Genomic DNA, 23,787 nt, shown 5'->3' on the forward strand with positions numbered 1-23,787 from the left:
CTGGTCCTCTCCTTTAATAGTATTCTCTTCTGGATTGAGTAGCGATTGAATAAGAGAAATATTTTGCCCATGCATTGCAGACAGGCATTTTACTTATTCATCATGAAGACTACTGGAAATGAAGTGCTTAAAAAAAAAAAAGCTTGTTGCTGTTAACAATGGTGAATGGAGAGAAATTTCGAGTGTACACACCTCATTCAGGCCCTGAAAGCCTTGTGCTGTGCAAAAAAAAAGAAAAAGAAAAGAAAAGCAACACATTCAGTTCAGTTGCATTGGATAGAACGAAAAAAAAAAGAAAACATTAAGAGCGAAGAGAATGAAATATGAAAGAAATGCGTTTTCAAGATTAACATAAGCTTCATATCAATCTAATCACAAGGTAATAACAGTGTCAGTTATTTGCTCTTGGTCGAGGAAAGAATAATGTGTGTGAGTGTATTTGTATCTTTCTGGTAGTTTGAGGTTGTCTGGAAAAAAAAACTTAAGTTGAGAGGAAGGTCAGTTAACATTTGTGTTTTTGCTTTAATTACCACCAAAGCAGCAGATACAAAACAGTCATTTTAGTCATTTAATGAATCTTGAATACAGCTGCGGGACCTAGATGACATATCCTTTTCAGTAGAGAGTCAGCACCTTCTCCCCTCCCTGAAAAAGCCATCAAAGGCTTCATCTTTAGTTTTGTATTTGTTGCATTGCCCTTCTCAACCTTGAAATATTCTTAAGGCTCAGGCTTGGTGTGTCTTTTTGTCTGTTTGAGGATAGGATCCAGCCTCACTTGCCCTTTTGAGACGATACAGCTTTCACCCCAGATCATCTTCATGAATGGGGCAAGTCTACAACAAATGTCCAGGAAAAAAAATAAAAACTGTCAAATCTTCCATTCAATGGCTACAAAATACTGTGAATTTGAACCGGACCATTCACTGTAGCTCTGTCTCCTTAATCCTTCAATTTTCTTTCCCATCACACTCTAGTTTTTCCTCTACTGTCCTTGGAAGAGAGGCTCACACAATATCCAGCCTTCCTCTGAAGTCATTCCTTCTGAGAACGAGACAGTACTCAGAAGCCCCCCCACCCCACCACCCATAAATCACAGATGTAAAGGGAGGTGAACAACACCCCCGCTTCCCACCAAAACATGACACAAATTACACACCACAACATCTGGTGAGTGGTGTGCACCAAAACACAGCAGGGTGGGCTGAGGATATATAGCCTAGCTTCACTCAAACTCATCCTCCTTGTTCACAGAAGTACTTGGAAGCAGAGGCGTGACAAAGGGTAAGGTTGTAGTGGTCGTCAGCTGATAAAGACAATCCTGGCTGACTGAAATTGAGCTTTCTCTAGTTGTAAGGGAACCAAAAAACCTAAACGAAAAAACAATTGCATGTTAACTCTAGATGAGCTAAATCTAAAAGAGAGACAGAGGGTTTACATCCACCTTCTACTGGCATATGGTAGTGCCCTGAAGCTGTTGCAGGATGTGCCCGCTGTTACGAGACTATTTTTAGACCAAACTTATTGAAATACGCCAATTCTGGCATGCTCACACTCAAAGGTTACTCAAGCATGTAACACAGAACACCTGAAAGCAAACAAGTTAACATGCAAACTCGCCACTAATCAGCTCTGTTACGATCATGCCGCTTACACTTTGATTGACTTGAAGTAAATGTTTAGGTCATGTTAAAAGGTACAAACACCCTGTTTCCACAGGTAGCCTGCTCTAAAGATAATGGGTTAATCCTGGAAGGCTATTGATGTAGAGCTTTTCTCCTTATCAAAGTAACCCCAGGGATTGTCTGACCAATTTGTTCGGATGAGAGCGTATTGACCAACCGATCGACATGACAACTCAAAGATTCCAGACCTTGAAAAATGAGAGGGGAAACAATCAGACCGCTGCAGCTCCACACTAAGTACATCATCTTTGAGAGATATGACGACCGCACGCAAGCACGGTTTGGCAAAACCCGTCTTTTCATTAGCATGTGCAAGGACCTCACATGTGAGATTGCTGTAAAAGAATTACTCAGCAAGCAAGCTGGTGAGCAGGAAAGCAAACCAAAACACGATAAGTAAAAGAGGCACTAGTGGCGCCTAGAACTGCAGGGTAACAAAGAGTCCTGTCTCTTGCTCTGTGGTGATATAATTCCTTCTCTGAAGCCAGGAGCAGTTAGTTTTATCATTAAAATTTCAAAAGCCTCTAAGTGTTACAACATACCTCTGTGATGTAGTGGGGTAATTAACACACAGACAGATGTGCCTGAAGCAGGTTATCAACCACTTGTCAACATCGGTGCCAATACTGAGAATCAATGTCACGTGTCAATTTCCATCAAGGCCTTTAGGGGACACTGATAAAGGGAGGCCAGTAATGATCAGGTTAAAGTCTGCGTGTGCCTGCGTGTATGAATAGTTGATGAAGATTTAAAAGTTTTGCCAGATATTATATTTTATTCATATGAATCTAAAATGTAGCAAAAATTTCATTATAGGTCTATAATAGAAACCTCTGAGTATAATTGTCTCTTGTACTGAAATTTTGAGGACCTTTACAAAACTTAGCATCCTATAGTCAAAGTACAGTGAAGACTCATACGGTTTCTTGCAGACACAGAAAACATTAAAATAAAATAAAAAATGTGAAAAAAAAAGTACTCTGGAGGTGACATCATGTAAAACAATGAGTCATTAAAACAACAGTGACTGAATCAGCTAATTAGACAAGTGGTTCTAACAGTGGAGGAGGCACTGTGCCAGGCGACAAGTCACAACCCACAGAGAAACAACAGGAGGGGACAATAATGACAGAGGCTGCACATAAAAGTGCCAAAATCTGTCATTCCAACAACCCAGCCAATTTACAGGGCGATGCCCACTCAGTTAGGAGACTTACTCTAGCCTGAAACTGGGAAGAGATAAGGGAAACTTCAGAGATTTTTTTAAGCATCATTAAGATGATTCTTGTCATCAAAATGAAGGGAGAGGGGGGGTAACAGAATTCTCCAGTCATGATGACATTTGCACTACTACTAATGTGGGCATGAATCTGCACAGTTGTCTCCATGGGGATTAAGAGATTCTCGTGAAATCACTGCAATACAGCTGCACAGAGCACCTCGTAGCCAGTTTAGTGACCCCTCGTTCCAGCCTAACTTTGCTCGTATAACGGCATTTAAAGTATGGAAGACTAAAGCCGAGCACCTCTGGGTAAATAAGAACGAAGGCAGGTTTAAATCTAAAAGAAGTGAATACTTGAGCACAGGGGCAGCAGTACCTTTATTGTAGCTGGATAGATTAGCTGACAACGATTTATCATTCTAGAGAACCCTTCTCGTTATTTGCCGTGAAATTAAAGACTTTTTTTTTTTTTTGCTTGGAAAAAAAAATAATGCTTTGACGGGATTCCTCTAACAGCTACAAACAGCAGCGAGTTGTCTCTACGTGGACCCAAGTCGCCTTCCTCGCCCCCCTTCACAGCCCAACTCAATGCTCAGTAGTTTAAGTTTGCTTTCCAAACCCCCCCCAAAAAACTTACCGTTTCCCCGGCGAGGAAAACAACCAGCCCGAGGGTGAAAATTATCCAAACGTTCCTCATAATTCCTCTGTGAGAGTTAAAAACGCGTTGTGGCAAACGAAATGTCAAATGTTTCCCCACTCTTCTTCTTTCTCCCTCTCGTTTTCCTTGCACCCAACTCCTGCCGCTTCTCTCTCTCTCTCTCTCTCTCTCTCTCTCTCTCTCTCAGGAGTGGGATCCCACCGGATACGTGTTGCGTTTTGATTATTCCTCCTCCCCTCACCCCGGGCACTTCTTTTTTTTCTTTCTCTCTTTTTTCTGCTGTGTAAAATCTGACTAAATGTATGTAACCGTACAAATGCGCACGGTTTAACAGCGAGGTCCTCCGCGCTCCGGTGTGTGTCAATGGAATCTGCACGAGACACCTCGCTCGCTCTCTCTCTCCCTCCGCGCGAGCGCTCGCTCAAAATAAGAAAGGGGCAAAGTGTAGAAGCGCGAGCACGTCGCTACCGGCGCTCCGGTGAGTGCGTGCGCTCCTTTCGACCGAGTCACCGCGAGACGCAGAGAGAACTTGCGAGCGAGCGACCAAAAACAAGGCAGTAACGACACTCACAACAAATCGCTCGTGTAGTTTTATTGGTGTACAGTAAGTCTTTATTTTAATTAGTTTACTATTGTCTATTATTTCAACCCGGGAGGTCGGATAACAATTCTGCACGAGGATAAAAAGGCTCGGCTAAATGAGCCATTTATCTCCTTGTCTGCGTAACAATCCTTAATTGCACCGTAATGAGGATTACACAGTTTAATTCAGCAACTGCGCCAATTTACAATCAAGCCTCGAGTTTGTCGTGCAGCATTTCTACCAACGCGTTTGATTAGCTTCTGCAGCTGTATTTTTGTATCAGTAAACAGGCTTTATGTGAATAAAGCGCAAAGCACCCCGTTAGAAACACGCTCACAATATGGGTGGAAATAATGCTATGGGCAAAGTCTCCCCCTGTTGGTATAAGTTGACAACTTTCTCTAGAGGCTTAAATCTGCAGTTCTGCAGTTTGTGATGAAAACCAAGGCTGAACATTTAACTTCTGATTCAGAAAAACTACGTTTGCTTTCACCTTCATTGCACCTTTTTTCTTCTTTGTTCGCAGATTTATTAAGTATGTCGAGTGGTTCCTGGTTCTGGTAAGTCTTTAAGTGTTAGGTAGTTCTTGGTAGAGTATTGCACCATCACTGGTTGTGTTTTTTCTAGTGAATTCTTCATGTTTGCAAATCATCAGCTCATGCCTCTGAGGCAACACACACACATCCTGACATCTTCAGATTCACAAGACTAAGTGCTTTTTCCTCCCTCATCTAATCTTATTAAAACAAAATAAAATACTGAAATAAAATGCCATTTGAGGCACAAAGCACGGGCACAAAACTAAATTCCAAGGAAACCTTTCTTTGAAAGATTCCCTGAGCGTTATTGAAAGGCTATTAGACAAATGTGGTATGTTTTAATTACATTTCAATCAGTGGCAGACACTTTTGTACAAAGGGTGGTAAAAATCAGAGCTGGAGCATATCAAAAAGAAGCCTTTGAGATGGAGAGCTTCAACACGCTGTTCCACTTTCCACCTGACACAAGTGGCACTCTGCTTGTTGGTGCATGAAAGAAAGTTGCAAGCAATCACCCCTTCTTTTTTTGAGGGGTTGGGAGAAGTTGCTGAAGGAAAATCAAGGTAGAAAGAAGATGGTTTTGTACTTTTGCAGTAATATAAGCACCATTTCCTCCAAATTGCTCACTAACATAAATAATTCACCAGAATATTTTGTGGAAGGAAGTGTCATTTAAAACCAAACTATTTCCAGCTGTTTGCATGGAATTAAAATTAATTTCACTACCCTGTGCTGAGTTGAGAGTGTACAGTCAGTAGATTAATTATTCTTTTTTTCCTTGTGTTTTGGAAAATTGGCTTTAGGTTTCAGGGGCACAATTAAATTCTAGGAATGGTCATGTGATGGTTTACATGAACTAAATTAGGCTTTATTATGCTTTTCTAAAGAGAAAAGCATCATGAAGCATACTGGGATTTAATTCTTTATATCAGAAATGTTAATGAAAAACCTTTACTTGTTTTATCTCCAAATAGTTTGACTGTCATTAAACAGCAAATTTTACACACAAAGTAAGTAAAAATATTCCTCAGATTACATTTTGATGAACAGCCTTTTTAGTTTAACTTAAGTTGTTGTCAGTACTCCCGAGCCAGTTTAACACCTCTGATTATTAATCCAGGCCAGTGAGCAAGAAGCATTAACAGACAAGACAGGTTTCACCCTGTCAAGTATCTGTCAGTTTGCCTGTTATTAGCCACACCGATCTAGAGGAGGAGGAAGGCAAAAGGAACAAGGGAGGAGACAGAGAGGGAAAGTGATATTAATCATCAGGGGGGAAAGACGGTAGCCAAAGAAGAACAAGAGTAGCATGTGACCTTTACAGTTTTCCCTGTGCCTGTCTTCAGATCATTCATCCTCTGTGACCTGAATAAAAACAAGCAAGAAAACTGAATTGTGTCAAAGGCACTTGGGCAGAAATCAAATACACTTCAAAATTTTTGAAATTAAAACTATATCCTGCGACCCATCCCCCGTCCTAATGCTTCCCAGGCTCTCTTTCCTATCCTCACAGGGCTTAAGTCTACTCCTGGTGTCCCAGATTACACAGCCAATTAGGGCAAAGGCAAAGCCCCTTCTGCTTCCAAGCCTGGCTAGGGTGGTGTGTGAGTGTGTGTGTGTGGCACTAGTTCACATGATTGTGAGTCTTGTTTCCAACAGCACAAGGACCCATAAATGACAAAGTCAACTGAAGGAAAGCCTTCAAAGACCTAAAATAAATTAAAAAATCTTGGTGTGGAGCATGCATAATTTTACATATCGCCCAGTTTGAATTATGAACACGCTGAGGTCGACTTGCTTTATTTTTCTATGTGAACTGAATATATTTCATATTCTATAGAAAGGAGACCTTCAAAAGTGTTATGGATTTCATTATATTTTATTCAACAGCACCACCAGCTGGAAGCACTAAACAGATTTATATTCAGAGGCATATCCCAACAAATAGCATGTATGATAACAGTCCAGGAATATGATTTTTGAAAATGAGCCACACATGAAAGACTGAAATCTCAGCTTCTACCTCATTCTTTGCCTTTTCTTTACCTGTGTGATGTGCAAATAGATGTTAGGCCACTGAGAGTACACACATTCACATGCAAGTCATTCAATATGCAACGTTTACAGTGTGCAGTTTTTAATCTTTATGTGGATGGCGCTTCCATGTCTGAAAAGGCCGCCACTTGTGTCCTACGAAGGACAACTCGGTACCTTGAGCACAGATTCCAGAATGATCTGCACTGTTATTACCATCACTGTCTACTTCCTTGTCCTTATCCTCATGAAATGTTTCTGTTGTCCATAGGGTATCAGCGTACTGTGGCTGAATCGATCCAAGGGCTTCCCAAGAATCCCAAACCTGATTAAATGAAAGAAAGATTTAAAAAAAAATAAAAACAATAGTGATATCTTGGAGGAAATATTATCTATAACTTATAACAAAAAAGGAACATCATTTGTATAATTAAAATCTATGAATTATTCCACATTTTAGATCAAATACAAAACGTAATTAGATGGCCCTAAAGATTACAGGTTTCCTTTTTACATAAAAAATATTTTCATCCTGCATTTCAGTCAGTCAGTTACAGTCGAAAAAAGAAAGTCTTCACAGGACTGTAAGCAGCCCTATGAAAAACTAAGAACATCCTCACTGCTTACATTAGAATTACGAGGGTCAGAAGCAGCCAGGTGGTGCTAATCTAATAGACTTGATTAACTGATCAAGTGCGACCCTCTGTAAAAGCAGACGTTTTGTTAGTTTAAGACAATCCTTAGGAGGAAGGCATCAGCAATAATCTTAGATAAACCACTTTTTTTCTAAGCTCATTGTCCAAACAATCTGAGTCCATCATTATACAGTGAGAAAGATTACTCACTACATCCCAGCAACTTTACGCCAAGGTCAGACTGTAATGCTCAGAGAAACAAGAGCTACATCTCAGACTCTACATACCTCTGTTGGCATGTTAAATGTTAAAGATCATAACTGTGCAATTGTTTGCTTGTTTGGAAAGGTTGCTAGGAAAAAAACAACAATTTTCTCTAAAAGGAACAGCAGCAAAGCTTAGGTTGTCCTGCTCAAACCATTGGAGTTCTGGAACAATATCCTTTGGACAGACAAGACCAAAGTGGAGATGTGTGGCCATAGTCAGTTGCACCACATTTGATGAAAGCATATCAGCACAAGCACTTCACACCAACTGTCAAGCACAGTGGTGGAGGGTTGTTGATCTGGACTTGTTTTGCACCCATCCTGGAGGGTGGCCAGGACCTGGACACCATCCAGTCATTGAGTCAACCGTGAACCCCTCTGTATGCCAAAGTATTCTGGAGTCAAATGTGAGGCCGACAGCTGTCTGACTGAAACTGGGTCATGCAACAGGACAATAATCTCAAGCAATAATCTACAACAAGACAGCTGAAAAAGACAATAATGAAGGCGTTGCAATGGCCTATTAAAAGTCAAGACCTGAACCTGCTGTGCCAGGGCCATTAGAGAGCAGTGCATAAACAAGAAAGAAGAAGAATGGGCCAGAATTCCTCAACAGTGATGTGAAAGAATGGTAAAATTTAAATTATAAGTTATTGCTTTTTGTTACTGTTAAAAGTTACTGAGTCATGGAGTGTACTTAATTTTTAACTAAGTACACTTAATTTAACCAGATCAGACTCAAAATGCAGAACACAGTCATCATCTCCCTACTATTTATACAACCAAAGGCAGTTTTTTTTTGCAGTAGGTAAGCTCCTGCTAATAGGTAAGGAGGAGAAGTAGGTATCAGATAAGCTGGATCAAAACAGAGGTTAAACTTAAGAAACACTGACAGAAGCACTCGTCTCTTTGTCTTCTGGGTGACTTTTAACAAGCTTGCCATAAGCCTCATTCATGTTCTGTCACACAGCCTTGACCATTGTTTGTGATACGCCTGTAGTCAAACCAACCCATTTTGCCCCTCATCATAGTAAAACACAAAGGACATGAAGTTCTACATCACCTGACAGAGGCCAGCTGCTGGTCGAGCTGCTCCATGAGGGCTTTGGTGTCACAGTACTCGGCCTTCAGAGGGATCTGATTCCTGGCTCGGCTGCCCAGGAACAGATGGGGTGACTGTTCTTTGGGCGAGGGCAGCAGAGACACCATCAGAGGGGATCGCTGATTTACTATGCTGCTGAGGAGTGGGTGCCTTTGGGATGTGCTGATAAAAAGCCAAATCACAGAACAGGTGAGCATTTTAAATAAATGAATAAATAAACATTCTATATTTAAACCCCCAAGGGAAATATGCAAGTGTAAAAAGGGTATATTTAAGGAGAAGGATTGTGTGTGTCATACAGCAGTGTGGACACATTTCTCTCAAATACATTTTACACAGCTTACAGCAGAAAGGCAAACTCTGGAGCTGTTTACATATTTTACAACACTAAAGCCATAATGAATATTTGTCTATATGAAAGCTCATCCAAGCAACATAATTTACACAACAGCTGTGTAAATTATGGAAAAAGACACATTTCGTACTAATTTGTCATACCTATGATCTTTATGGTGGAAACTTAAATACATATCCTGACGTGGTTAATCAGAAAAGCTGTTATGGTAGTAAGACTTTCCAGATCCAGATGCTGATACTAAAGAAAAAAAAAAAATACAACAAATACATAGCCTAACACAGCGGTCTCCAACCCCCGGGCCTCCGACCGGTACCGGTCCGTGAGTCGTTTGGTACCGGGCCGCGAGAGTTGAGGCTCAGGTGTGAAATGTATGGTTTTCAGGGTTTTTATCGGTTTTCAGCGTTATTTTGTTATCGTTTTTATCGTTTACTCGGTTTTCCTGGGTCTTTTCACGTGTGTTATGAATAAATTTTCTTTTTTTGGTACCGGTACTAGTTTTATTTTGTTGTATTTATCCGCAACACCTTAAAGGCCGGTCCGTGAAAATATTGTCGGGCATAAACCGGTCCGTGGTGCAAAAAAGGTTGGAGACCGCTGGCCTAACAGATGTTTTAGAGCATTTTCTGTGGGTGATGAAGGCATTTCAAATTGTGTACATCCACCCTCAGGAGGAGAGCAAGCTTCAAGCCTGGCTTTTGATTGTTTGCTTTCAACCTGACAGCAGGAAAGAGCTCCAGCCCTCTGACAGCTTACAAAACTACCCATTTCATGTCCAACAGAACTGAGCTACACAAAGCAGGCTGTCAGATGGTCCCCTCCTATTGGACAAAGCCGTGAATCTGTCTACATCAATCATTTTTCAGTTAGACGTCATACATGGCATCCATCAAACTCAAATTTATTGTCCGAGCTATTAGCTTGTTTGCAGTGTAATGTGGTGATCCAGGTTAAGACTGGTTACACATACTAATGGTTAAACTAAAAATCAATAAGTGTTTAGGCGCTAATTTCCAAATAGCAAATCTGGAAACTGATTTCATGGGATGCACTATATTGCCAAAAGTATTCTCTCATCTGCTTCACACACATGAACTTGAGTGACGTCTCATTCTTAACTCATAGGGTTTAATATGAGGTCGACCCTTTGCAGCTATAACAGCTTCAAATCTCTGGGAATGCTTTCCACAAGGTTTAGGAGTGTGTCTGGGAATTTTTGACATCCTTCCATTTCTAATTCATCCCTGTTCACTCAGGTGGTCTGAGTGAATACACCAATTTCTTTTCTGCAATGTAGATGAACAGAAATGGTAACCTGGATGTTTGGTCTGTTTCTAAGCATCCACTGGAATAAACTTTAAAAGAGTGAATTTAGGAACAAGCTAAAGCAGAATAACGATCTCCTTTTACCTACAATTTCTTTCCACCTTACCCTCTAGTCATGATTGCTTTTCACCATTTGTAAATATTTAAAGAATTGCTTGTAAAAATGCCGGCATCAATGGGAAAACCTCAGCAATGCTGTAATTATACACCAAGGCCATTGCATGTGCTGCTTTATAACCTTTTATGACTGGCATGTGGGTGAAAACAATAAATATGGAATGGTAACGTCACAGTAGTAGGACTGTGATCAGGAGCATAACTTTACCACACTTTTGTCTACTCAAAGGCATTTTAAATACCTGTTAAATAAAAATATGCAGAGGAGTCTGTAGTAACACCTCAAAACAACCTTTACTTCACATTTATATACCTTTGTTTTAGTGGACTATTATGTCTCATCTTGGAGTGAGCTGCTCCTGTCTCCACTGAACCATTACTGGTAGTTCCCGAGTCGCCGTCAGTCATATTCTTCACTGCCATGTTGAACGAGTCAGAGTACAAAAGACGTCCAACCTCCTCTTGGATGTCCTTCAGGTCCCTCCTGCCAAACGTCACCCAGGCCACGTAGCAGAAGAAGCTGTACAAGCACTAGAAAAAGGGAGACCGAATCAGTTCTTTATCAAGCGGACATTCGTACATTTTGTCCATGTATTCACAGAACAAACATTTAGTATCCCTACTCGCAGAGCAAAGCCCCAGGTGGCACCTTAGTCATCTGTGTTTTTGAAAAGGTCACAATAGCTATTTCTGTTCAAAAGGTCACACACTGAGCAGTCAATAGGCTGCTGCTGTTAGCGTGGCATTGCTCTCCTTGTCAAGCCACCTGGCTAAATACCAGTGAGGACCTGTCAAAGCAAAGCACCTGTGTTGAATCAACATCCCCTACCAGTAACTAATTCATTAAGGACACCAGCTAAAACACCACTCAGTGTGGTTCTGCTCTGCTCCCCGCTGCCTGCAATCACAGATGGTGAACTGGCCTCGACCCTGACCAGCTGAAGGACCCATTTTTGTCTACAGGTGTGACAATACAGTTTTGAATCTTTCAAGAACATCCAGCCAAATTCATCAGATTTCAACAAGTTAGACAACTGACATAGGGAACAGTTCCTAACACTCATTAAAAATATATCAATCTGGGTGATCCGTAAGCTTTGAATGTGAGAAACATGTGCAGCACATTGTCATGATTGCACCTTACCGCATGAAGAAGCCACTCTCTTCTATTTGACGATATCTGCCTCCTAGAAATAAACACAGGATATTTGTATTAACAACACACTGGTATTGACTGACTATGAATGACATAATGATTTCAGCATAGAGCCTAACTTTTTGGTTTAGGATTTGTGAGCTGTCTGGCCACATTTAAAAAACTATTATTTGCTGTACTTAAACAGCAGGTACCATTTTGCTGATTAAACCCTTTTAAAGACATGACCACAAAGAACAGTATTCAACACCATGCCAATCTGTGATAAAATGTAAGCATAAAAACTGGAAAAGAAATCCAAAGAAACCTTTAAAATCTTCAGAAAGAATACATAAAAAAAATCTAGCATCAAGGTGTTAGCGTTCTTTAAAATATACCTATTACCTGAATCCAATTAAAGGAAGAAAGCATGTGGATATGGGCTCTCTGAGCAAAGTAAAACCAGAGTTCATATTTTTCAACTCCTTCCTCCCAAACCCAATTCCAAAAAGCGAGACGGTGTGTAAAATGTAAATAAAAATTGACGAGATTCATTACATTCTGATTTTATTTATGTTTTATAAAGTGTCTCACTTTTTCTGTATTGTATCACATGTCAGGATTACAGTATATCGAAAATATGTGATTATAATGGGAGTCAATGGGACCCAAAATGGTACAAGGGCAAAGGGAGGGGGTAAATATGTGAATCTCCTTTACTATACACCACACCATAGAGGGGATCATTGAATTTTAAAAATAATCCTAAAATTCACATCCTGGGCAAGTATCATGCAACTGGTCTTTAAAATGACTGATATATTTAAAATCGAAAATCCAAAAGTACCATAAATGGTCCCGTTTTTCCCTAGGGTAGCACGAGGGTTAAAGACTCTTTACTCCTGTGTCTTCCAAGCACAATATATGTACAATGGAAAATTCAAATGGCTAAATGACTTCCTCAACATGTCCTGAAGTTCTCCTGAGGCTTGGTAACGAACTAATCATGTGATTGACCTGTGTTGACCCAGGGTAACATCTAAAACCTGCAGGACAACAGCCCTCGAGCCCTGGAGTTGACCACCCCTGGTCTAATATGTAGCTCTTGGGTTTCTGACAGTTCCTCTGAGAATTGCACAGTCTGCGCTTGAGGTGAATTTTCTGAAACATCCAAAAATGAAAAGATTGGCAGCTGTCTTGGATGTTATCTCCTTGTGAATAATCTTTCTCATTGTAGAATGATGTACATTAAATGGTTTGGAAATGGCTTAACTCTTTTCCTCTAAGATCATGACTGATGTCTTTCATCACTGGCATTGTGTTACTACAGATTAGCAAACTGCCAAAATGTGGGCTTTTAACAAGGTGGTCACACTTGCTGATGATCAAGTAATCAAGCGATTAGCAGCACTTGACTGCTACTTACCCTCTTAATTCCTTTGGAAGCACTAATGTTGTACTTCATTTTTTACACATTGCTTCTGCATTTTGGGTTTAGTTTATGTAAAATAAATAATGACACATGTTGTTATAAACCTGAGATTGAATTTACATAATAACGTATATAATCTGACATCTAAGCCCTTAGAATTAAAAGAGGCTACAATTTCTTTTTCATTACTGAGGCTTCAGGAATCTTGATCAGCCACACTGCTGATAACAAACGACAAGAAAAATGGAAAGCAAAAAATAAAAACATTTTTAAATGCTGCACTTAGTGATGTAAATATAATCTCAGCTAAATAATATTCAGTGGCTTCCTTAGACCTCTTTAAGAAAGTCTCACTATTGCTACTCAGTAAGTATTTTTGTTCAAGTATCATAAGTAATACATCTGTATACATAACAAGTATACAACATCGGAGTGAAAATATTACAGAGAAAAGGGGACATTCTCTGCCTACCAGCTGTTCAGTGAGTTTGCTCACTTGTGATATGGGCAATGATGTTCTCTTTTCAGATCCATCATCAGGCGGAAGTAGCAGACAGCCAACTTCTTTTGAGCCATCTCCTTTTTAGCCCAAGCCTCCACCATCATCTGGTGCTCTGACAGGCTATCACCATTAATGGCATTAAGGAGCCGAAGAGGAAAAAAAGAGAGCGGTAAGAGACACGAAATGGAATTAAACACAGATGCATGTAAGTAAAATACAACAGGATTCAAACAAAGGTAGAATTTACCAGCTTGTACTCTACTTACACTGCTGTATGCACAGATTTATTCTTCAGGGTCTTATGTATGAAAAAGCAAGACAGGTAAAGAAGAAGTGTAATGAGGACTTCATCGAGCTCGTCACTCCTGCATCAAGACAAGGGCACAGAAGTATGAGATCTTTTTTATATGATACCTAGAAAAAAAAGTTATGAATGGATAAGGTCATATTATGTAATTCATTACTTCAATAACTCCAGAAAGCGGAGAGGAACGGGAAGCAAATAATTCTCCTGTAGCAAACCGACAGCCACCTCTACAACACAGAAAGTGTAATCACAAACAGCCATCTAATGTCAGTAGATGTAAAAATATCAACATCTAACTAAATGAGTCATTGTTTGACATTTTATGTGAAGTCTGGTCTGAGTTTAAAAGCAATTGGTAGAAAAATGTGCACATACAGTTAGGCCAATAAATATTTGGACAGAGACAATTTTTTTTGGTTAACAATTCTGGTTAAATGAAACAACTCAGATTCAGTTGAAGTGCAGACTTTTAGATTACATAGAATTGTGAGAAACTAGAGAAACTAAAGCATTTTAACACAATCTCTTCATTTCAGGGTCTCAAAAGTAATTTGACAAATGAAATAACTCAAAATAAAATGTTCATTTCTAATACTTGGTTGAAAATCCGAACTCATGGACATCACCAGATGCTGGGTTTCCTCATTTTTGGGCCTTTACTGCAGCAGCTTTCAGTTGCTGTTTGTTTGTGGGCCTTTCAGTTCAAAGATTAGTCTTCAACAAGTGAAATGCATGCTCAGTCGGGTTAAGATCAGGTGACTGAACTGGCCATTCAAGAATATTCCACTTCTTTGCTTTAATAAACTCCTGGGTTGCTTTGGTTGTATGTTTTGGGCCATTGTCCATCTGTATTATGAAATGCCACCCTATCAATTTCTCAATTTATTTGGATTTGAGCAGACAATGTCTCTAAACACCTCAAAATTCATTCAGCTGCTTCTGTCCTGTGTCACATCATCAACAAACACTAGTGTCCCGGTGCCACGGGTAGCCACGCACGCCCAAGCCATCACATTGCCTTCGCCATGTTTTACAGATAATGTGATAGACTTTAGACCATGAGCTGTTTCGCGCCTGCTCCATACTTTTTTCTTGCCATCATTCTGGTAGAGGTTGATCTTGGTTTCATCTGTCTAAAGAATGTTTTTCCAGAACTTTGCTGGTGGTTTTAAATGGTTTTTAGCAAAGTGCAATCTAGCCTTTCTATTCTTGAGGCTTATGAGTGGTTTGCACTTTGCAGTGAACCCTCTGTATCTACTTTCATGCAGTCTTCTCTTTATGGTAAACTTGGATATTGATACGCCTACCTCCTACAGAGTGTTGTTCACTTGGTTGGCTGTTGTGAAGGGGTTTCTCATCACCATGGAAATAATTCTGTGATCATCCACCACTGTTGTCTTCTGTGGACGTCCAGCTCTTTTTGCGTTGCACCAGTGCTTTTGTTCTTTCTCAGGATATACCAAACTGTAAATTTTGCCACTCCTAATATTGTAGCAATTTCTCTGATGGATTTTTTTCCTGCAGCTTAAGGGTTGTGTCAAGCATTAGCACACAGCAACTAAAATATCTCAGAAAAAGGGTAGCTCTGATTCCTTAGCTTCACAAACGGTTTATTATTTGTTTTTCTTAAATACATAACACAAAAATATTTGTAAAAGTTTTTTTTTTAATGTAAGTTTTGAACCCTTAATTGTCCTCCAATTGTATAATGACCCTCAAATCACACAATATAAGTGTTGTTAGTTCAGCATCATAGTGGGACTTGCGTTTAACATCCTCAATGGTGACCCGGTCCGCTTGTCTCTTCAGCACTGAGGACCTGTACGCATTGAAATGAGCAGGGCTCAGTCTGCTCCTAATCCTTTGGCGCCCTCTGTGGTTCATTGTAAATATGTCAGCCAACCTGAGGACACAGCAGAGATGAACATGTGCAGGTTAGTTCCCTAAACATCACGAATTACTTAAAAATAAATAAACAAATGAAGAGTCTTTTTATTTTCAAGTTTAAGGTACTGTTTGACCCACACATACCACTCTGCTCGCTCCTGAAGCTCTTTAATGTTGTTATTGGTTAGACTCGCCGTCAAAACATTCTCTTCTCTTGGGTAAGAACTAGAAACGGAAGAGAAAAGCTTACCATTGTGATATTTAACAGTTTCTCCTGCTCGCAGGTGATGTATACTAGTGGCTTATTGCCTTGCTTTCCTCACCTGATAAACTCCAGCTTTTTAGATTTATCATTCCAAACCCAGCGGCCTAAAGGGGAAATGTTCACCTGAAAAGTACACACGGCGAGTTTCGAGTCTGGCATTTCAAGGTTAACGACGAAAAGGGAGCAGCCCAGACACCGCGCGGTAATATTTACCGGCAGAAAAATAACATTTGATATCCCCCCCACACTTTTTTGTTACAAAAATGTCCAAAAGTTTAAGAATTCTCCCATTTATTTGTCGTAACTTACATTTTTGGAATCCTTTAAATATTTTGTCATTTTTATAACACAAATTTCCCAGAAAGCTTTCACTCCGTTATGCTCCTTCCTGTTTGTTGTTTGCTAATGTTAGCCACGGTATCCAGGCAACAGCCAATGGCGAAAAAGCTGGTCAGAGGCAGTCAGAGCCTTCAGATGCGGATTTCAATTAGCTGACCGGAGTGCTGTAAAAGCACAAAAACAAACAAACTTGGATTAATACGCGTGCAGAAGCATTTTAATCGTACAACATAACCCCATAAGGCCATCAGTAGATTATATCCTTCTGCTAATGGTGTTCATAGTGTTTTACACATCACTTTTTCTCCCTGATGATGCTGTTAGGATTTATGTTACTACAACGTTATTTGGCCCGTAAAATAAACCCCGTTACCCCCATTAAATCCCCGATAGTCACAGTTTATTGCAATTAAAAAAGGAGTCAAAACATATTTAAAATGAACATACAAGTTGCTGTTGTGTTTAGATATACTGCAGGGGTCTAAAGAGTCAGTACATTTTTTGACATCTTTCAAAAGTCAAGCATTAATGTGTGTAGGCTACTATAGTATATAGTGCAAAAAGTTTAAAAAAAAAGAGAGAGAGAGAGAAGGATATGCGGAGTGTTTTGTAATCATTCTGGAATATCCATTTTCTATTTTAATTCTTTTTTCTGGCTAAGCGCTTGTGTGTTTACCCAGTATCTGCTTTCCTGAGCACTCGAATCTCATAAGCTTGAATCACTCTTTGGAGTGTCCAAGAAGTCCAACCCCAGTCTTGCTTTTTGTTGGGTCATCCACTGATGTATGTATCACAGCTACTTGAATGTAAGATTAAAATCTCTCCTAATGTTTTGTTTCTGGTTGCTTTACAGAATTTAGCATTAAGTAAATTTTGCTTATGCATATTCTGATTGCACGTGTTTTGCTATTTCACCTCATATAGTATAGTATCAGGTTAAATAAGGGTTTACTGAGAAAAACCATTGTACTGAGAGCGGGTAAAAACCCAAAAAACAATTTTTGTATATGAATAAAAAAGGTCATTTCAGGTCTGAGAAAGTGTTTAATGCCTTTCAGCAAAGCACGAACAGCAGCGGTTATTACTTGTGGTTTTTTCTTTATGATATGACATGACTGGCGAGCATTTTCTCATATCTTTAGCTGATAATTCCTATCACTTTGTTAGGAAAGTTCATGCAAAGTTGTCTACTTCTCGTGTATGCTATCAAAATTCATCGGTAGTCCGTCTGATAAATGAGGCTCCAGGTGGGGCAAAGCATACCGACATGGCTACAGTCATTCCTATGACCCCTCTTTGCATACAAAAGGCAGTTTGAACTAAGACCAATGATATAATGAGAACTTTAGCGAGAAACTTTAACATTCATATCTGGAGACAGGGCTGAGAACACATGGTGTTACAAAACCAGACCTAGCTGCAGCTATCTAAGGGTGAGTGATCACACACAAAAGAATCAGTAGTTAGTCAGAGCTGATTAGGTTAGATTACTGCAGATGCAGTAATCTGCATCTTCTACTGTGCAAATCCACTGCAAGAAAAGATAGTCAAAGCTTCTAGCTCACATGCCTTTGATAACTGGTCCAACTTCTTGAAACAAAGAATTTCTCTTTTGTCACGTGAGAAACCAAACTGTGATGTCTGAAACTTGCCAAATGACTTGCATAAAATGAGAAGCTTTTTAAGGTAAATAATCAGATTTTTCTTTTTTAGTGATGTAAATAAACTTGGAAATATATTGATATCATGGCTAGAAGCAATTTATTCACCCAAAACATATGGAAAAGTTTCACAATGTAAGTTACCCTTTATTAGTCCCACATTCACATCCTTCTTTATGTTGTGGTGTACCAATGATTCATAAAACAAACCAGTGAGGCAAATAACACCAAAACAGTGACGCTGTGTAGCCAAAAACCAGCTGCGGTTTGAGGGTAAATATTTTCTTATCAGATGGGGACATTATTTCCAAGAACACCTTTGCTTACAAATCTGGAAGTATTAATCATACAGTGCATAACAAAAAGCAAATGTCTTTCTTCTTTTTTTATGGTTCCATAGAAGAAGGCCCCTCCTCTGTGGAACTAACTCCCAGTTTGGATTTGGGACACTCACCCTCTGTACTTTTAACGAGTTAAAAACGTCCCTTTTTTTTTTTTCCCCAGCTTGTAGAAGAGCTGGATCAGGTGAGCTTGAACCCTCCGTTCGTTTCACTGCAATAGACTTAAGCTGCTGGGGACCACTCACAATGCACTGAGTTTCTTCTTCACTCACCTTTTCTTTTCAAATCAGTTATATTAAAAAGGATGAATCACAGTTGCACCAGGTTATTAGATTAATGCACATGGACAGAGCCAGGAAAGAGTCCAGTATCATTTATATTGTTGACTCCTGAAAACTGGCCATTGGCTCACAATTAAATTCGAAAGCGTCAGATGCTGTAGATGTGGACTGGTCGGAATTAGCACTACTTATAAATCCAACAGGACTCTTGGGATTTAAGCTTTTGACTTGTGGCAATACACCAGATCTGTATAACTGTATTCTAAAACCACTTGATTGGTTGTCATAACATTACAGGCCCCTACATTCTATATATGGTTTTATTTTTAGTATGTCCTAAAAGAATGCAATTAATAAAAAAATACAACAAAAACAGCTATCAAACTCGTAAAAAAAAACCCTCACACATTTTGTAAATGTTTTATAAGTAATTTATTAACATTTAAAGTGTATAACAACTGAGGCGTTATAAACATTTTGTTCTATTTTAAAAGTATTGTTTTTAAAAGCTTTCAGGAACTGAAAAAAACTCATTTAGCACTTTACTTTTCTCCCTAGGATTTCCTTCACCAGGATCGGCTTTCTTAAGGTCTTTAAACTGGGATCCTAGTCTTTAGCTGCTCTTCGGAGTGATGAGGTACGCATTTTGAGTACATTTATCCAGCCACCACTGTCGCTGTAGGTCTGTCATGGCATCCATTGACTGCAGCAACTCTATGTCACAGCTGCTTCCTGAAATTAAAAAAAAAAAAAAAAAAATCAGGAAATTTCTGGAAAAAAGACCCATAAATTTAACAAATTCTGCACATATCTATTTTGTATTTTGGTTAATTTCTAGGCAGTGGTTGTATGATTGTGTGCAAAACTGCTCAGCCATAATTATTTTTCATAGTACTCACCAAACAGACTGTGTAACTGCTCATCAGGTACAAAAAAAAGGAGGACCTAAGAGATGAACAGATTCAAAAATAACTTTAAACCTCCCTAATGGAACTTTCACACCAAATGCAAAGCAAAGCATAAGGTTTCACCTCACATTACTTGTTTAAACACAAATATTTGCAGCCAATGGGAAGACTGCAGATCGTTGGAATCAAGCTACAGTAACACATTTCCATAACCTGCCAGCAGGTCCTTCAATATTCACTCACTTTTCTCCAAGCCTGCTCCTTTATTCCTGCCTTTTTCCAAAAACCAAAATTGAACCAAATAGCTCCAGCTGACCTCAAACTGTATCAATAAGCTTGCCTTCCTTTTCTGATTGTTGGGAGCATCAGCATCAGTTTAAAATGAGGCCTTAATCTCTGCTGGGTTGGGGTCCAACTTGTTTGGACTAGTTTTCTGAAAGTATTTCGGGACACAGTTTTTACTTTCTTACGCCACTGAGGTAGATAAAAGTGGGGTCTTTACTTGTGCACTTGGGGCTGATGGAAAACAATTTCGTTCCGTTGCCAGTATTCTTCCCATTCACTGAGGGCCATGACCCGATCTGCCTGCTTGCCAAGCATGCTGGTTCTGTTTGCCTTACTCCCACCACAAGTGGATAAAGAAGAGCACTTAGACAAAGAGAAAAAGAATTGTTTGTGAAAAGCGTTCATGTAGCTGGATACGAGATGAGAATGGATGATCCGCACAGGATTACATATACACATGTGCCTTTAGAGAGTATTTACAATGCATGCAATGTTAAAAAGCCCGACCAAAGACTATTTGATCCTACTGGTAAGTAATCAGCTAAAGCCAGAGCAGTCACAGTTAGCCAAAAAGCTGTATGTAGAGTACACAGTTTTGTGCCAAAAAGTGGTCATCTGCCAAAAACTAAGCAAATAAATAAAAAATGATTGTACTATCAAAACTGTAAATGAGTTCTTAGTCCTAAATCTGTCGAACATGTCGCTCATGAATGATGAATAAATATAATAAATAATAATAAAATAAATATCAAGGTAGTTTTTGGTAAAATGAATTTTTATATATCCTTCATTTATAAAAAAAAAAAAAAAATGCCACTAATAGTAAAACTGTCTTTTTCAAGAGACATCTGACCAAGAGGTCAAATATAAGATGACACAATAAATTATTTCAAAACAAAAAAAAGTACACCCTTAAACAAATTCAGAGCATTCAGACTTCTTTGGTAGAAGTCTATCAGCATGGCGTATTGTGACTCTGCAATATTTGCCCGCTCTTCCTTGCAAATGTGTTCCAATTTTGTCAGATTGTGAGGTCTGGGCTCTGCCTGGGGAATTGCAAAAGTTTAATTTCCTTCCAGTGAAGCAATTCTTTTGTTGATTTGGATGCATGCTTGAAGTTAATGTTGTGAAATTCTTCTTCATCTTCAACCTTCTAGCAGGCACCTTTGGGGCCAAAAGTGACCGGGATTTGGAACTGTTCATTACTCACTTTACCTTGACTAAAGCCTCACTTCCAGCTAAAGAAAAGAAACCCCTAAGCATTATACTGAAAACCACCATGATTCACCATGGGTATGGTGTTTGTTTGGGGTTTTTTTTTTTTGGTGATGTAAAGTGTTATTTTTGTGCCAAATCTGCCTTTTGGAATCATGTCCACAAAGTTTAACCTCGATTTCATCAGACCATAACACATTTTCCTACATGCTTTTGGGAAACTACGGAGCCCCTCTGATGACATGGTCCAAAAAATAAATAAATTGTGGCCACAAAATACTACTTCGCGGGCATGAAATGGGAATAACGTGCGAACGAAATGCTAATTTGTGGGCACGAAACACTTGACCAATAACCGTGATCCTTCCCAGGCCCTTGCAGTTGGTTGACAATAAAATCTATCCCGGCGTCCATGTCGTACTTACGTTACGCACACGTTATACCTATTTCGTATATAGACTCACCCCCTTGCTCACTCCCTCCCTCCTGTGCTGAATCATAGAGCGAATGAATCACTCAGGACTCACTAACCCCCTCCCTCCTGTGCTGAATCAGCAGCTGTGTCCCAAAACGTCGGCTGCATCCTCCGGAGGCCGCATTTGAAGGCCGATTACGTCACAGCCAGGCGACGAAGGCTGTCCCAATTCGTCGACTCCTTCAAATGCGGCCGACAAATGTGTCCTTCATTTCCCCAAATTTGAAGGATGGGTCGGGTGTGTCCTTCGTGGCCCACCATACCCCAGAATTCATACCCCAGCCAAATTTCAGGTGCCAACAATGGCGGCCGCTGCTAAGTTTTCAAATTAGTCTTATTAATCTTTCTGGGTCGCAAAATAAACTTTTAACACATTTTCAGGCGAGAAAGTAGCTGTGTAAATCTGCTTGGTTTATCAAGACATCATATATTTCCAAAAGTGTGCCGACGTTTTCGGAGACGTCTGTTACCCACCCGCTCGATAGCTAGCCGGGGGGTTCAATGGTCACTCCAGCCGGCGAGAGCAACGGACTCCCGGCTTCATCGTTTTCAGACCCCTGCTCTTTCGCTACTCAGGTTAAACATGATATATAAGTCACTCGGATACCATAAAAATGTAATTGTTTGCCTTTTTTCTGTGTTTTATTTGTTCCGGAGTAAATCGGTTTGGCTGAGATCAAAGTTATTAGATTATTAGATTAAATAAAACTTTATTAATCCATCGGGTGGGTTCCTCCGGGATTTTTACACAGCTGAGTAAACGTTAAACAGAAAACTGATTAAACAGAAGTGTGAGACGGTCGAGAATTTACGCCAGTGTCCTGTTATATTTTAGATAGATATGTTTTAAACAAGGAAAAGCTTGAAAAGGGACCTTGAAAGTGCTTAAAAGTGCTTGAATTTGACCATGAAAAAGGCGTATGAACCCTGATTTATGTTTTTTTTTTTACACATACGAGGTGGGCAGCCTGTAGGATACAAGCAGATAGAAAGTTCTTCTTTTCATTACAAGCGCTGGTGTAGCTTGCCTCCACCCACCACTATATAAATGCATTCCGTTACTAGTCGGATAATCTTAAAGGTTTTTATTTTATTGCGCCTGTAATATGAGAAAGTAAAATAAAGCCGCTATTGGAAAAAGAAATAGCTCTTTACTGAGAAAATAGTTATCAAGATCACATTGTCATAATATTTAAGACAGAATTCAAACTATGAGTTTGTCTGTGAAAAACTAACTGCTGCGATCATTCTGTCTCTCTATACAGCATGCGCTCCGATCTCCGCCGACTCATCAGAAATCTGCTGCATCACCCCCCTGAACTCTCCATGCCCCTGAACCCTCCCTCTCTGACCCCCCCAGGAACCACCCCTCCTTACGATTAGTCACACATATGAAATCGATTAGACACTTCCCCCCTCCCATCACCCGATGCAATTCGTTGCGCTTATGGATCATATTACACACATCAGGATTCGATTAGTCACTTCCGGAGTACTTCCGGTAGGGTCAAAAGGTCAAGGCTAGGGTCATCAATCAAATTTTGACACAAGCAGGGTACCTATTTTTTTGAAGTGTGTGTATTTTTAATTTTTTTAATGAAGTAGAAACTACGGAAAAAAGACCTATGCCAGAGCGCCTCAGTGTAAAACCGGGATTTCTCAAACACTTGCGCCGCTGTGCGTCCGGAAAACACCTTTCCCTTCCGTCCTTCCTTATGACAGGCGAACGTGGCTCATGGGGTTGGGAAGCGCATCTGTAACCGGAAGATCGCCGGTTCGATCTGGTCGTTGTGTCCTTGGGCAAGACACTTTACCCTACCGCCTACTGGTGTTGGCCAGAGGGGCCGATGGCGCGATATGGCAGCCTCGCTTCTGTCAGTCTACCCCAGGGCAGCTGTGGCTACAACTGTAGCTGCCTCCACAAGTGTGTGAATGCGCGAGTGAATAGAGCGCTTTGGGTGCCTTGAAAAGCGCTATATAAATCCAATCCATTATTATTATTATGAATTCTTATTGTCTTGCTGACAACATCGTATCACTGGAGCCGTACCAACCCAAGCGTGGAGAGAGGCAGGCTGGGCAAGCGAGACTAATCACTGTGCAACAGTCCAGAGACTTTCTGAGGATTAGTGACAGCTGCCACAGTTTGAATCGTGATTGCAGCAAGCGTTTACAGAAAAGAGAAAGAAACAGAGGGGTCCATGATGGAAATAGTGCATTATTTATATCGCAAAG

General features: G+C 39.9%; 2 protein-coding genes and 1 long non-coding RNA gene across 3 annotated transcripts in view; 1 reads left to right on the forward strand and 2 right to left on the reverse strand.

The window, feature by feature from the left end:
• sdc2 (syndecan 2) overlaps positions 1 to 3,932 on the reverse strand; it is a 45,082-nt gene extending 41,150 nt beyond the window's left edge. The window contains exon 1 of the mRNA XM_080863841.1: positions 3,542 to 3,932. Within this exon, the coding sequence (XP_080719967.1) occupies positions 3,542 to 3,601 (60 nt within the window). The 5' untranslated portion in view covers positions 3,602 to 3,932. The remainder of the gene's footprint in view (positions 1 to 3,541) is intronic.
• A 139-nt stretch (positions 3,933 to 4,071) lies between these two features.
• Positions 4,072 to 13,731, forward strand: LOC308385093. Its single transcript, XR_013969458.1, has 3 exons — positions 4,072 to 4,166; positions 4,672 to 4,705; positions 13,615 to 13,731. It is a non-coding gene; the product is annotated as an uncharacterized lncRNA (long non-coding RNA).
• Positions 5,426 to 23,787, reverse strand: part of ppp1r36 (protein phosphatase 1 regulatory subunit 36) — a 28,669-nt gene continuing 10,307 nt past the window's right edge. Inside the window, 12 exon segments of the mRNA XM_080863836.1 lie at positions 5,426 to 6,866; positions 6,869 to 6,973; positions 6,976 to 7,043; positions 8,683 to 8,883; positions 10,833 to 11,050; positions 11,664 to 11,706; positions 13,583 to 13,708; positions 13,855 to 13,953; positions 14,053 to 14,122; positions 15,662 to 15,798; positions 15,927 to 16,007; positions 16,106 to 16,550. Of these exon segments, the coding sequence (XP_080719962.1) occupies positions 6,829 to 6,866; positions 6,869 to 6,973; positions 6,976 to 7,043; positions 8,683 to 8,883; positions 10,833 to 11,050; positions 11,664 to 11,706; positions 13,583 to 13,708; positions 13,855 to 13,953; positions 14,053 to 14,122; positions 15,662 to 15,798; positions 15,927 to 16,007; positions 16,106 to 16,206 (1,287 nt within the window). The 5' untranslated portion in view covers positions 16,207 to 16,550 and the 3' untranslated portion in view covers positions 5,426 to 6,828.

This window comes from Rhamphochromis sp. 'chilingali' (assembly GCF_963969265.1).
Source record: "Rhamphochromis sp. 'chilingali' genome assembly, chromosome: 17".
In the NCBI taxonomy this organism is placed as follows: domain Eukaryota; kingdom Metazoa; phylum Chordata; class Actinopteri; order Cichliformes; family Cichlidae; genus Rhamphochromis; species Rhamphochromis sp. 'chilingali'.